This window comes from Terrapene carolina, unplaced genomic scaffold (genome assembly GCF_002925995.2).
Source record: "Terrapene carolina triunguis isolate 2854851 unplaced genomic scaffold, T_m_triunguis-2.0 Scaffold374, whole genome shotgun sequence".
In the NCBI taxonomy this organism is placed as follows: domain Eukaryota; kingdom Metazoa; phylum Chordata; order Testudines; family Emydidae; genus Terrapene; species Terrapene triunguis.
This window is the reverse complement of record NW_020664725.1, coordinates 5328176-5343508: the sequence shown is the minus strand read 5'-3', so window position 1 is coordinate 5343508 and position 15333 is coordinate 5328176. Positions and strand designations below refer to the sequence as shown.

Genomic DNA, 15333 nt, shown 5'->3' with positions numbered 1-15333 from the left:
GAATAGACACTTTAAAATACAAGGGCGTCTGCCTTGTTACGGGAAATCTGATTTCTGGGCTAGCCAGTCAGATGTAAACGCAACCGATGATGCCTCGTAAGAAACCATCCCATTTTGGAAAAACGTGAGTTTGCAACAGCACAAGCGTGACTCTTGTGGCTTTGGCTCTAAGTCATTTATTTCTTCTGTGAAGCATGCTCTTGTGTTCCTTTGACTCTGATTTGTTTTTGGTTTTTCTCCACTGCCACCCCTCCTCCTACACACACCCCCCCCCCCCGTCTGCCTTTCTCATCTCTAGCCACGAGTTTGACTCGGAGCAGATCCCCGACTTGACTAAAGATGTTTACATTCAAGATATCCACTGTGTGGGCTCCCTCTGTAAGCTCTACTTCCGCGAGCTCCCCAACCCCCTGCTCACATATCAGCTGTACGAGAAGTTCTCAGTAAGTACAAGCTGATATCTTGGTTTCCACGGATTGGGCAACGTCATTGTGGGTTTGATCAACAGGAATGACAGAGCCACCTGTTTTGTAAAGCCTGGTAACGGGGGCCATATAAGTTTCTGAAATGGATCCTGCTGAAGATCTTTCTTTCCCTTTATGTTTAAAAAGGGTTACCTGTGAAAACCAGGCTCTCAAAAGCATTGGCTTAGGGCAGATACCGTTTGGGCATGCTACTCCAACAACTCTGCTGCTGAACCCAAACTAGCAGCCACACACTGCTGTGCTCGTGTCCAGCACTCCAGGCTCACAGTGCCCTTTGCTGTTCCCTTACTGGGATCCGCGTGCAGTTGTGGCAGGGCACAATACCTTGCTCTAGACTTGCAGCACCAGGAGGGAGGCATGTTGGAGGTTTGAATGATTGTGTGAATCCCCATAGCATTTGAGGAGTCCCCAGCAGAAACTACAGATGGCGCAGCCAACAAGGGAGGGCATTGGTGGGAACATCTGTTGCTGGCCTCCTTTGGGATGAATGTCACCCTCGCTGCAGCACAAGGAGTCACTCTGTGCCATCAAGGTGCAACTTACAGCTCCTGGGCCAGCTTCATTGAATTTTGCCTTTAATGTTAGTTGTACGCAGGCCCACCTCCTCAGTACACAGATACCATGGTGAAGGGGGCAGCCTAAAGGCTTCTGTGGGAAGGTAAATCCTACAAATCTAAATGCCAGCAAACTGCACGCCATCCAAACTGTTTCATTTGCATTAGCAAACGCCCAGTGTTAGCACCTTAATTTGTTGTTTTGTTCCAGGATGCTGTGTCTGCTGCTACAGATGAAGAGCGATTGGTTAAAATTCATGATGTCATCCAGCAACTACCCCCACCGCACTACAGGTTAGTGTGCATAGCTTTACCCCACCACACGCTTTCATTCTTTTTTCTGCTCTGACAGTGCACCAGGGCCCTAGCTTTCCATCCTCAGCCTGTCCAGGACGAAGGTCACCAATGCAGACTAAACTGAAATAACATTATGCTAAATATTGGGACTTACGCTGCAGCACGATGGTGTCACTTGTTTGGCCGTTATCAGCCTTCCCTTCATAAGTGATGATTGTATATTATTGTGTGCTTTCTGATTTTCCCCACCTAAGATGGCCGCATTCTTCCTGCATAGTTGAGCACACTTGGAAGGATTGTTGACTGCATAACATTGACTTATATTTTAATTAGATCAGTAACGACACATACTGTACATACATCTTATCTGCCTTACTCTATACAGCATGCCAGGAGGGGATGAATACAGAGCCCATCATAGCCAAGTAGTCCGATTTCATTATGGAGAGGGGAGGTGGGTGGTGAGACTTTGCACAGGATATTTTTAATGAGGACAAAAACCGTAGGTTGAAGTAAGAGGGAGAGGAATGAAGCAAGTAGCAGGAGAATCAGAACTTTGTCAGGGGTTTGCCCAGTAAGGCCAGTTAATCTGGTGACACAGATGAAGATGCAGCATCTGAAATAATGTGAAAAAGGAAGCACTGCAGAGACACTAATCTAAGTTGCACGGAGTGCAGCTGTGGCAGTACGTGTGTTTAACTAGCAGGGTTGACAGGGAAGTCGTTCTGCTGACAGCAGAGAGGAACTGCTCTCCCACATGCATTACAGAAAGGGAGGGAGCATTTGGGAATTTGGCAGTCGGAAAAGCAGCATAGGAATCTGAGCCTCTTTTTTTTGTCCTAGTGAACTGCCATGCCATGCTGCAGCCACCCAACCCCTCTCCTTTCCCCTGGGACTCTCCCCAGCATGGCCTCAAATGCCCTCAGTTATACCGTAGACTATCCCCACACTGGAGTGTGCAGTAACTGGCTGGACCATGCCTGTTTTACAGGGGCAAGTTGTTCTGTCCTGTTGGCAGGGTGGGCAGCATGGCCTTTCTGATGGTTGCTGTGATGTCAGTGTGCCATAAAGCAGTCTCAAGGGTGACCCTAACTACTTACACCATTGTGGGACAACCTTGTACCCCTTTAGGCCTTAATTCACAGGGTTTTTTTCTATTCTGTGCCTCTTTCCGGTTTACCTTCATGTGCCCCAGCCGCCTCCCCTGTCATTCATGGCAGGGGGCTGGGGATACCTCAGCTTGCAGTCTTGCTCCTGTTCTGTGCCCATTTACCCTGGCCAGTTAGGTCTAGGAATGGCCAAAGTGGAAGGTTCAGATTTGATGGCACCAAAATATCGTGGGCAGCTGAGCCAGGAAGCAGCCCCTCTTGTTCTGGGTCTGACTCTGGATCGGAGCCTTAAGGGCAAATTTGGCTAGATTCAACTCTGAGCTTTCCTCTCCTGCCCTCACGCTGAAATTCAGAGTGGGTTGGATGTGAGGTTCTTCCTTTGGTCCATCTCAGTGCCTGGGCTTTTGTATTGCCACCCGATCCCATCTGCACTGGGAGGACATAGGGACAGAGTAGCTCTGTAGTTAAAATCTCCCATGAAAAGCCCCATTTAGGAAATCCCCATCAATCTAAAGCATGTTGTTGTCTTTCCCAGCCCTGCCTCACTTATTTAAGCTGTGGCCGGTGATGCTTCTGTAATCACTCTCTGCCCTAATGTCTGATTCTCATGTATCAGCCTTGTTCTCAGAACAGAGAGGGGGCTAGGAAAGGATAAAATCCCAGGTGAGAGACAAGGAGGGAGTGAGAGCAGTCACATTTCACAGGAGATAACTCTGCTGCAAGTGTTCCCCCTAGTGGTGACTGGCAGAGATGGTGGTTCACTTGAGGTTTCCTCCTAAACATTCCTGAGGCTTGGCTGTGCAGCCTTTTTGGAAGAAAAGAGCATTTTTATTCTTCTAATAATCGTCGGCCAAGCAAGAGTTTCCAGGCTGCTGATGGTGGCGCTTGGCAGCACAGGCTGTGGAAGGGCAGTGCAAGTCTCATGGGGTTTTGTCCATTTCATCGCCAGTAAATGCAGACTTTTTAGCGTAAGGCTTTATCCCTACATGTCTTTGCACAGGGCACGTGTGCAAAGAGAAACCAGGCAGGGGTGCCAGGCAGGGAAGAAATGAAGACAGAACAGGTCTGGGGAGATTTGAGATCCTGCACTCAACTCACCTCTTCAAGTTTATTGGTATTACTAAGTGATTGAGCTGACTTAACTTGGGGGCTGCACATCAGCACTTGTGTTAGTGTGAGAGCAGGTTCTCTTGTACCCTCAGTGCTCCACACCAGCACCATGGAGCACTGACCCCCACTGCTGGCTGTAATAAAAACAGTTAGTTCCTGAAAATTCCCAGGGGTGCTTGCCATCTGTGTTGCTCAAAAGTAATGGTCTCTGAGTGTGTGAATACAAGCTTGGAAAGTTTCACCCTGTATCTTATTTAGATGTATAAATATATATCTGCAGGTGTCCATCCCATAAACTGAAATACACCGTACAAAACTTAACAGAGATCGTCCTATCTTGGTGCTTAAAGCTGGGATTTTCAAAGCAGCCTCCCACTAAACGCCACTCGGGTTCCTAAATAAAAGCATCGTCTACCTTACACAGAGAGAATAAAATAAACCCCTTCCCAAAAGCCTGAGATAGGTTTTGCAGCATGCCCAAGAAGTTATCAGACCCAGGCTCTGCCTGAGCAAATGTTTTATTTCTGTTGCACAACATTGTGGTAGAGCAGCCAAGTAACGAACTCCAGAGTGACTAGCTGGTTCTATAGCCTGTTAAGCTAGTGGAGTTGCAGGTATTTTTGCCTACATCAAGTTTTGTTTGCCCGCCCTTGTGTTCTGTTAAATCTAACAAGTGCATGTGTTTCTTCAATTTGACAGTCAGGAGACCCTGCTGTAATTATCTGCCTGAGGCAACATTTTTGTCTTGCTTAGGGCACATCATTCCTTCTTTTGCTTCCAAGCAAATACCAATTAATTCATTGTGTTTTTCTGTGCTGCCAATTGCAGCAAGGCTTGCTAATGGGTGTTGAACGTTTGCCTATCAGTTAACAGATTTTTGCATCTCGTTCTCATTTTTCAGGACACTGGAGTTCCTAATGAGGCACTTGGCTCATCTAGCTGATTACTGCTCCATCACAAACATGCATAGCAAGAACTTAGCAATTGTCTGGGCGCCAAACCTACTAAGGTACTTCTATTGGATTTTCTCTCCCCTTTACATTTGAAACACACATCAAACCTGTTCCACCAAGTAAACACTGCATGCTGAGGTTATTTCATGCTATGTTCCCAAGAGGATGCTAAATGTCAACACCCAGGAAAACCCCTATGGTTTTGATTCTTCAATTCTTATTCAGGCACAACTGCTGTTGGTTTTTCAGTGGGAGATTTTCCGGAGAAAGTGCTTTGAGACTGGACATGTTGGGCCAGGTCTTCTACTAGCATCATTCCCACTGACGTCAGTGGAACTACAGCAGCTGGCCTTGTGGGCCCACTGGGCCTGTTTCACCATTGTAACTCCACTGATTTTGACAGAATTACTCCTTATTTGCAGTAGTGTAAATGAATGGAGAATCAGGTCTACTTTTTCCCTCCAATGTCATTTTTTTCCTCTCCCTCGGTTAGACATGGATACTGTCTCCTTTGGTCATGCAGGAAAACTGGTTCCATTCTGTGGCGCCACTGATGTCAAACTACACAGACTGCTGCACTGGGATGTGATATATATATACTAGTAGGTTTCAGGGGTGCTGAGAGCCATTGAGCCAAACTGTAAACCCTATATATGATGGAAACCACTTCAAGCCAGGAGGTGAAGCAGCACCCCCAGCACCTCTAGTAGGTTTCATACATATGTAAATGATCTTGCCAGACCCTTGGATAAACTTTGACATGGGAGATTCCAGAGGGACAATCTTACAATGCCATCACTAATTTCAAAACCTTACTTAAAACACAAAACAACCAACCCCCCCCCCCCCCCCCCTTTTTTTTTGTGCTAGTTTCTGGACTGTCCCATTACCATCCTGAGATATCTGAGTCAGAGAGTCCCTCATGGGCAGTTAACGTGTGTGAGCCAGTTTCTTCCGCCTGGCGATTTTCTCTTGGTTAAGGCTACTTTTGAATGTTGGTGGGCTAGTTGGAGATTTTCCTAGCTCATGGGGAAAAGTTTATTTAAAAGGCTACAGTGAGCTTGTTCATGTAATTGCATTGTCAACTTCAAGTGCACATGGAGGGAAGGGGACAAAACAGGCAAGCCTTCGACATGCAGCTCTATCACTCACTTCAGTCTGGGCCTGCAACAGCTGCTCCTCCCTCTGCTAGGGGACACTGTTGCCATTGACATCGAGTCAGATCCAGACTGAAGTCATCACAGCACCAAATTCAGATTTGCCCAGCTCTTTGAAAACAAAGGGAGTTACACCAGCAGAGAATCTGGCCCTTAAAGCGCTATCTGGATCCATTATGGAACCTGCCCTAAGTGGTGTTATATACCTGGTCGCAGCAGTGCAAGTCCGTATGCTCAATGAGCCCGTACCCATGGTGAATTTACATTGTAGTTTAATCCACCATGCATTTCCTTAGATCGAAACAGATAGAGTCTGCCTGTTTCAGTGGAACAGCTGCCTTCATGGAGGTCCGAATCCAGTCCGTGGTGGTGGAATTTATCCTGAATCACGTTGATGTCCTCTTCAGCTCCAAACTCAGCTCAGTAATACGAGACGGGGCAGGTACGTACATTCCTTGAGGGGTTTAATTGTAGCAAAATTGGGGGAAGATTTTAGGGAAATTTGGAATAGTGTTTACAGTAAAAACAAAAGGCCAACATTTTCAGGGATGGGTGCCTAAAGTTGATAGATGTGGCCTGAGTTTTGGGGGTACTGACAACCTTCCTCTCCCGTGGACATCAATAGGAATCAAGGGTGCTCTGTAGAATTGGGTCTAATAATTTGACATCAGCAATTACTGCTCTTTATTCCTGTGATTCACGCATGTTTCTCTGTCTTGGCACAGTTGTAGCTTTTCCCTTGTGGAAGGTCTGTGATAATCTTTAAGGGGCTTTATTACCAAGTTTTCGCTCCCCCCTTCAAGTTGTCTTTGCAACACAGGTTTGTGCAGTATGGTACATACTCCTGCCATCAAGGCCAGCATTTTCAAACTTACGTGCTGAAAGTGTGGCACGCTGACATACTGAGCAGCCACAGCTCCCGCTCACCCTAGTCACCCACATTTGAAATTTTGGGCCCCACTTTTGATAAGAAACATTTTAAATCTTAGACACTAAAGGGTCCATTTTCCATGGAGCCTGCAGGCATTCATTAGCGTGGCTCTGACTTGTTAGCCACACAACTCTACCCATATTCTTGTAACTAGTGGCCAGTTTCCACCTTTGGCAGTGGTTCTCAAACAGGGGTACATCAACTCATCCAGATATTTGCCTGGTTTTACAACAGGCTACCTAAAAAGCACTAGTGAAGTCAGTACAAACTATTATTTCATACAATGACTTGTTTATACTGCTCTATATACTATCAATGTTTCTCAACATGGGGGGATGTGGGATGGGTTTAGGAGGGTCTCAAGTGCAGGGCTGGCCTTAGAGGGTGGCAGGCAGGGCCCCTCCTGAAGCTTAAGACACATGCGGAAGCCCAAGCCCCACCCACCTGGGGCTCAAATCAGACTCCTGAAAGGGGCACAGTAAGTCGCCTGGAAAGGTTGAGAACCACCGACCTATGGGGTGAGGCTACGAGGCACCCAATGAGGTTGGAGGGCCTAACAATGAACTGAACCATATTGTACAGGGCATTGGAATGATTAAAGCATTACTAAGTTGTTTAGCCTGTAAAATGTATCATAACTGCTAACAGCTCCACACAGATTTTAGACAGAAAGTTACAATTCAGCAGAGATGATAATCCAGTATTGATTCCTTAAAGGTATAGCTCCACTTGGACAGATGAGTTCTGCATTCACTCCTCTGTGTGATACACCAAAACACAACGAGCCCAGTCTGTGAAGGCTTTTCTTGGTGCAGAAAATGGTCACAGTTCAAAACTAAAATTCCCATTTCTTGCAAATGCCTGCTATCTCCCCAATGAAGTCAGTAAAGTTACACCAGGGAGGAATTTGACTCCATTTGTTAGTAATATATCGTGGGGGTTGAACATACATGTATCTAATAGATATTAAAATATCAAGTAGCTGATTTAATGTAGCTCTTCCTTAGTACAAAATGCAGTTGTCACTAACTATGGGCAGAGTTAAGCTGTTTGCCAGTGTATTTGATGCTTTCCATTTCCGTGTTAGGGCCTCATTGTCTTCAGCATAGTAGATTTGCTGTCAGTCCAGCTTTCCACCCAAGAGGCAAGTATAAAGCAGTAGGAGTGAGGGGTTTGCTCAGCTGTTATGATAAGAGCCCTAGTTGAGCGATACATGCATATTTCCACCATGATTCTAGCTGATCTTTCAGTGTTAATTATACCTGGTCCAGGCTGTTTTCTTCCAGGGGGAGACAATTATTTGGCTCAAGTTCTCAGCATGGTTATCTGAGTTCAAAATGGTCTGTGTTTAATTTACCAATTAGCAAACCAGTCTCTGTTTTGATTTGTTGGTTGCTCTCAGCAATGTGTCTCAATGGCGAGCAAGATGCTGGGGCTTGTCATATGGTAGTAGCAAAGCTCAGGGAACATTTTACAGGAGCGAGACAGCATGTAGCATCCTGTAAGGGGCTGTCTGCACTGCACTCGGCAGGTATGATTACAGCACATGTAGACATATCTGAGCTAGATTTGATCTAGCTAGCTTGAACAATGGTAGCAGTGCAGCCATACAAGATGGCAGCTTGAGGACATACACTGTGTCCTGGGTGGGGTTGTACAGTCTGTGTTGCCGGCCATGCTGCTGAGGCGTCACTAGTACTGTTACTCAAGCCAGCTCCAGTATGTACCCAGGATCTAGCTTGAGTGTGTATACACAAGCTGCAGTCACACCTCCTGATGGAAGTGTACACATTACTAATGCTTCGAGTGTGCATCTCTTTAGGTGTCAGATATCAGAGGGGTAGCCATGTTAGTCTGGATCTGTAAAAAGCGACAAACGTTTAACGTTTTTAAAAGGTCTCTTTCTAGAAGTCTATAATATATAACTAAACTATTGTTGTAAATAAGGTTTTTAAAATGTTTAAGAAGCCTCATTTAAAATTAAATTAAAATGCAGAGCCCCCCGGACCGGTGGCCAGGACCCGGGCAGTGTGAGTGCCACTGAAAATCAGCGCGCGTGCCGCCTTCGGCACACGTGCCATAGGTTGCCTACCCCTGCTCTATAAGGTGCCATAGAATTATTGGAGCATAAGCTTGTGGTAGAAATTTCCAGAGGCAGGTATAAATATGCAGGCAAGGATCTCTTTAGGTGATACTGAAGACTGTTTCTAACGTGATTTGAGTGGCCACTGCTGATCAGCCTGAGCCAGGACATGTTTTCTATACCATTTTTCCAAGCCAGTGTGGGGATTGGGCCACTGTTCAGCATAGAATAACTTTTAAACATGTCTCAAAGACCAGTGCAGACAAGGGACTACGTGCCCATTTTATGCAGGGTTGTGTTGTTCAGTAAGCTGGCAAGGGATAATCATGTTAACATTGGCAAAATTCATACTCATAAGCGCAGGAGGGCTATCGTAACAGGGTTGCATATGATTTACTAAACCACTCTATAAACTAGCTCTGTTGTAACAGGTTCCTCTGCAAGGAAAGTTGACATACAGGGTTGTAGTCCTGGGAAGTAATTTTAACTAGTTTTGATCTTATTAAAAAAAAAAAGTGGTTAACTCACTTTAAAGAAACAAAACCCAAAACTTTATTTAAGTAGCAATAAAGAAAAAGGGGAAAAACAACTACAGCCATAAAACAGTCCAGCTCCTAATTTATTACACTCTGTCCTAGTATTTGTTGGGAGCTATTTAAAATGTTACAAACATGCTTGCAACTAGTATGTATGATTTAAATCACTCCTATTTAAAATGTTTAGATGTAACCATTCCCCCCCATACTCTGAGCTAGAACCAAGGTTGGTGAGTGCAAGTAAAACCAGCAATTAGAAAGAAAACAGGCACCTTTCTGTACAGGGTTTTGTACCATCCTATAGGAGAACTGAAAATATTCTAGCCCTAGAATTCAGAGATGGTTAAAAGCAAACCCCTATAGAATGGAGATCAAGTCCTGTAGGCTTCTAGAGTAATTGATACAGAATCCTAATGGTTTTCTCCCTCCCAATTACATCCTATAAGACTTTGCCAATTATTAATTCCACTGTTACACAAACCCCATTATGGCAGAACTAATAGAAGCTATGTTGGCCTTTTCTTGGGTTTCCAAGGGCTCAGGAAATGCTATAATCTATCCATGGGCCTTATTTTTCCTACTGCTCCTCTCTGATTCTCTTCCTTGACTCTGGTTTTCATTTGCAGGTCACACTTCCTTATCACGCCCCAAATCACTGCTCGTCTCCTCGCCCTCAACTAAGCTGCTCACCCTGGAGGAGGCACAAGCAAGGACGCAAGCCCAGATCAACTCCCCTATAGTGGCAGACAGTAAATACATTGAAGTGGGAGAAGGCCCTGCTGCATTACAGGGGAAATTCCACACCGTCATAGACTTTCCATCTGAAAGGTAGAGGCTTTTACTTTCCATCACTGTGTGTTTCAGCAGGCTTTTAACGATTACAGCCATTTGACCTCAGCAAGCCTTGCTTACAATGCATAGTCAGCCTCCCACCCCCAGTGGGGATGGGGTTGTTCTGTATCCATGAGGGTGCAGCAGGACACATGCAGAGACATCTGAGGTGTAAATTGAGCCATATGTTTGTTGTATGCCTTGAGTGAGCTGGCCATGTGACTCCCTCCGTCCCACCAGAGATTCATGTACGTGTGCATGGAGACTTAGGAGATGCGGTGTGGGGTCAAGAAGTTTTTATAATGCAAATGAAATTCTCTCAAATCCCTTTCCTGCTATGTTTAGTTTAGTTATAATTAAGGGAACAGGTACATTTGCGTATAAAATAAGAGGCATTCTTGGTTCAGACTCTGAATTTTTAAGGCGCCAGGCCTGAACAGCATTCAAACTGCCCTGCTGCGAAAAGGAAACAAATGTCCTTTATACAGGAGCTCAGTTTTGTTCAATGGAATTGACTCCACAAGTTCTGGGACTGGACCTTTCCAGGTAGAGAAGCATAAATATTCTCTGCTGCTGAAATATACGTCTAGTTTTCTCAGCCTTGTTTCAGCACCAGGTTCTCTGCCAAAGCCAGCAGGCCAGGTGCAGAAAGAATCAGGTCTGGTTGGTAAGACTTAGTGACTGGCAACGCGTCCTGAATGCAAACCCCCTTCTGCTTTCTTGCTCCAGAAAAAGACCGCCCAACAAGATGAAGAAATCCCCTGTTGGCAGTTGGCGCTCCTTCTTCAACCTGGGAAAATCCTCTTCTGTCTCCAAGCGGAAACTGCAGCGCAATCCAAGTGAGCCCTCCGAAATGAAAGCCATAGCGCTGGCAGGTGAGTAGGGTGCCCTTTGTTCCTACCAAACAGGGTGCTGCTGGGAAAGTAACCCACATTTAGTATGCTTCTCTGTTCCCCTCCAGTGCTTAGATTCAAACCTCTATTCATGGATTATGGCCCGCTACAGCCTTTCATTAATGGAACCTGAGTTCTTTAGCTGAGGCAGTAGAGGTTCATGCTTTTAGATCCAGACCTTATCCAGGGGTGTCATTGTCATTGTTACAAAAGCAACCCAACGGATTCAGGACTGACAACTCAGTGTTCTTGGGAAAGTTTACTGACATTACTAAACAGGTATAACTCTTATTCCACAATAAGAGCGTGTTTTTCTGGTTTAGCTTGTCTCTCTTTGGGAGCAGTATAAACTAACCTGGAAAAGGGCCCTCATTCCATAGTAAAAAAGGGAGTTTATACTACTATAGTAATGCCCATAAACTTCCACATATAGACAAGCATTTAGACTCTGAGACTGTGTGTAATATGATGTAGATAGAGATGTGCCTCTCCCTTACCCACAACCCCCTTTTATGTATATCCATCTAGTATCTCTCTCCAGCTTCTCTTAAAATACCACCTTATAGTTTTCAGTAACTTTGAATGATTTGCAAATTTTCCTTAGTATAAAATGAAATTAGAGAGAGGGGATGAAAGTCCCAACTTGGCCATATTAGGGAACCCTTGTATATTTCATGGTAGTGGTTTCAGAAGTATCCACAGACTTCCCCAGTACTTCAAAGATAATGCTTAGTCTGTGCCCACAAAATATGCAGCCCGAGTTTTTCCCTGCCTTTGGCTGCTTTGCATTGTGCTACCACCACAAACTGATACAGCAGGTAGAGGGGCATCCTTTGCTTACATAGAGGTTACCATGCCTCTCTCCAGCTGCTAGAGTACAGGGGCTGAGAGCTTCCAGTGATCCTCAGCTACTGTAATGGCCCTTGGAGCCACTGGTAGATGGTGAAAGTTAGAGCAGCCTTCAGACTACTCTGAATTACACCGATGGATCAGTGGGATACATTGCCATTGCCCGACCAAGGGGCATCATCTTATGGGGCTCCTTACCCATTCCTCCCACTTCAGATTCAAGTGAGCCTGCACCCCCTCCCCCAAAAGGAATCAGGGCTGGGGACCTATGGCCAGTTTGCTTCCCAACCCATCCCTCTGCAGAGATTAACAGCTCGTTGTCAGTTTCTCCCTTTGTAGGGGAGAATATTACCACCACCTAACCTTTGGCACCTCTGTTAATTCACTTGTGTGTGTAAAGCTCCTTTTTGATGGAAGACACTGTAGAAATGCCCAATAGTATAAATTGTGGTATGGGATACAAAGAGCATACAGTTGTGACTGGAGCTTTTGTGCGAGCATGTAGAAAAGCTGCTTAGATTCGAGCGAGTGGTACGGCTGGCAGAAACCCAACTATCTTCACGCCATGAGCACGTGGCAGATTATAAAAAAGCTTCTTTTACGTTTGGTTCTGTAGGTGGGAGAGGAGATAGCGGGACCCTGCGCTCGGCTAAAAGTGAAGAGTCTCTCACTTCCCTGCATGCTGTTGATGGTAAGATAGAAAAACAACTGGCTCACAAAGTGTAAAAGGGAGTGTGACATTTCTATAGACCTGTGAATGTTACAGCACTTCATAAAGTAGATGGTGGTGTCCATGACTAAGTCCTATGACTTCTCTTGTAAAATCAGTTTTAGTGAGCAACTGCCCAGTCTTCCAGGAGACATCCTATTATTTTGGAGAATCTCTGTGGCCTGTGCTAGACAGGAGGTCAGATGAGATGATCACAATGGTCCCTTGTGGCCTTGGAATCCGTGCATCTATTGCCAAACAGGGTCACACTGTGCTCATGTTTCAGTGTGTCTACCTTTGTTAGTGCATGTAACTCATAAGCAGTCACGTACCAACAACTTAATGGTGTCAATCCAGAGTGACTGAGGTCAATAGGAGTTGTTCTTGCTTTAGAACTAAATGTTAAAGCAGATTTTTACATGGCTCTGTGATGTTTCATGGAACCTAGTTGACACATGGTGTCAAAGTCAGGCTGGTTTCATCCTCTAAGAAAGAGTTCATTAACGTCAGAGCAAGTTTCCCCTTGAACGTACATCTCCACAGGAGTAAGGCAACTCCTATGTAGGTCAAAAGTGAAATTAGCTTGGACTCACCTAGTTTTTACTGGAAGTTGTGTAAAAACTTACAACAATGGATGTTTGCTCCTTGGGCCATTTCTAAAGGTGAAGTAGTATTATATAAGCTGGGAAAATTCAATGGACTTCATTTCACAAGCCCTAAAATTTAGGCCAGGTCTACACTAGAAGCACTTTGCCAGTATGGGTATCCCTGTATAATATACTAGCGAAACTCAGCTTCTGCTCACACAGCTGATTCCAGCTTCCTGTCTTCCTCCACTCCCCCAGCAAAAGCAGTTTTGCCAGTATACCTGCACCTACAATACAGGTTTTTGCCTACACAGCTCTGGTGGTCAAGAGTGACAAAGCTAGTAGCCCTTGCCTTACACTAATTTTTAAAAAGAAAGGATAGTGAGATTGGTATACATTTTATTTACTATAATACAGTACTGACCAAGAAATAGCATTGCTAAATTAACCCCAACCACAGAGGTGGAAAACCAAAACAAACTATCTAGTAAATGTGACCCTGTCTGGCCTTTATATAGCAATAATTCAATTTTAAAATGCATTTGAAATCTGAGTGTTTTACTGCCACTCCCCACCATAATATCTGAGTATCTGATAAAGCAAAAAGAGACTGACCCTAAAACCTTTTCTATTGCCAAATGTATTCATATGCTTCAGAGATTTTTGCTAAAGTTACTGACTGTCTGGATCCCTGTAAGCAGTGCTCACTGTAAGCTTAATTATGGAGGTGCCTCAGCTCCTTCATAGCTATAGACCATATAGCTTTCTTGATTAGATGACTAAATAAAGGTATGCAGAAATGCTTAATGGACTAGATTTGCTTGTGCATTCATGTGGTACCAAGGGCCGATGCAGTGCACTTCAGAGATCTTTACTGCATGTTATTTTCCTTCTAGGATCAAAAAGTAAAACCTGCTTTTATTAAGACAGTGTTTGTATCAGATCTGCTTATGTTTAACATTCACTTTTGTGACTAGACCATATTGGGACTTCGACTGCATTTATTAACTAGTTTTGGAACCGTTTTCTAAAACCCTGTTTTGGTCTAAAAACCATTTGATCGAGCCTACATCATCCAGGCAAACTAAACTTAAATAGTTTTATCAACTGTTTTAGTCTAGCAAATGGTTTCAAGTACATCTACATTAGTTTCCCACACTCCCTTTAACCCAAGTTAGCCTGCACTGGTTTATTATTATTTGTATTACTTTAGTGCCAAGAGACCACAGCTGAGATCAGTGTCCTATTGTGCAGAGTTTTAAACTAAATCAACAAAAACAGCTAGTAAGTCATGGCCTCATGCAGTTTTTAATGAACATTTATCTAGTGCCCTATTAATGCTTATCCATGTCCTTGTTGCTAGGTGAATCTAAACTGTTCCGGCCTAGAAGACCCAGGTCCAGTAGTGATGCACTGTCTGCTTCCTTCAATGGGGAGCTCCTGGGGACCATGAACCGCTGCAATTCTTATGATAACCTGCCCCATGACAATGAGAGCGATGGGGACGAGGGGCTGATTCATGTTCCTGCCCTCATCTCTCCTAGGTCAGCAGAAGATGTTGACCTGAGCCCACCGGATATTGGAGTAGCTAGCCTGGATTTTGATCCTATGTCTTTTCAGTGCAGTCCACCCAAGGCAGAGTCCGAGTGCCTGGCTAGCAGCATCTCTCTGTTGGAGTCCATGGGTTTTAACAGGGACAAGCCAAGTGTAGCGAAGAAGGATTTGGAGTCTGGTAGCCAGAGTCAGACCCCTGGCAGTGCCACAAGCTCTGAACCAGTGTCCCCCTTCCAAGAGAAAATGAGTCCCTTCTTTACTCTGGACCTGAGCCCAACTGAGGAGAAAGAATCCAAAACTCACTCCTTCTCGGAGAAGGTCGCCCATGCCTTCTCACCTAAGACGGGCCGAAAGCCAATCAAGTCTCCGCTGGTGACTATATCAGAGCCAGTCTCTTTGACGCTGCCCAGACAAGCGTGCGAAGGGATGCCTAGTGCTGCAGGGAATGCGGCTTCTCCAAACTGGAGCAAAAGCGTCAACGAAGCCACAAACAGGTCCCCAACCCAGAGGATGTCTTTGCCCCTGAAAGCCAGCGAGATGGCAGCAGGTGAGGGGTGCCACCAAGAGGCCCAGACCCAGGTGATTGCTGCCAAGCCAGAGTTGCAAGAAGAAGGGGAGCGACCCATGCCAAGCAGCCAGAATAAGACTGTACCTTCTGGACACACTCAGCCAGGTACAGTGCGTTTTCCTCCATT

At 45.1% G+C, this 15333-nt stretch overlaps 1 protein-coding gene across 2 annotated transcripts in view; it reads left to right on the top strand.

Annotated features, from left to right (window-relative positions):
• Window positions 1-15333, top strand: part of ARHGAP32 (Rho GTPase activating protein 32) — a 220154-nt gene that overhangs the window by 194521 nt on the left and 10300 nt on the right. For both annotated transcript variants that reach the window (XM_024209610.2, XM_026657914.1), the window contains 8 exons: window positions 299-443; window positions 1251-1333; window positions 4457-4564; window positions 5962-6107; window positions 9842-10043; window positions 10776-10921; window positions 12405-12479; window positions 14448-15311. In XM_024209610.2, the coding sequence (XP_024065378.2) occupies window positions 299-443; window positions 1251-1333; window positions 4457-4564; window positions 5962-6107; window positions 9842-10043; window positions 10776-10921; window positions 12405-12479; window positions 14448-15311 (1769 nt within the window). The remainder of the gene's footprint in view (window positions 1-298; window positions 444-1250; window positions 1334-4456; window positions 4565-5961; window positions 6108-9841; window positions 10044-10775; window positions 10922-12404; window positions 12480-14447; window positions 15312-15333) is intronic.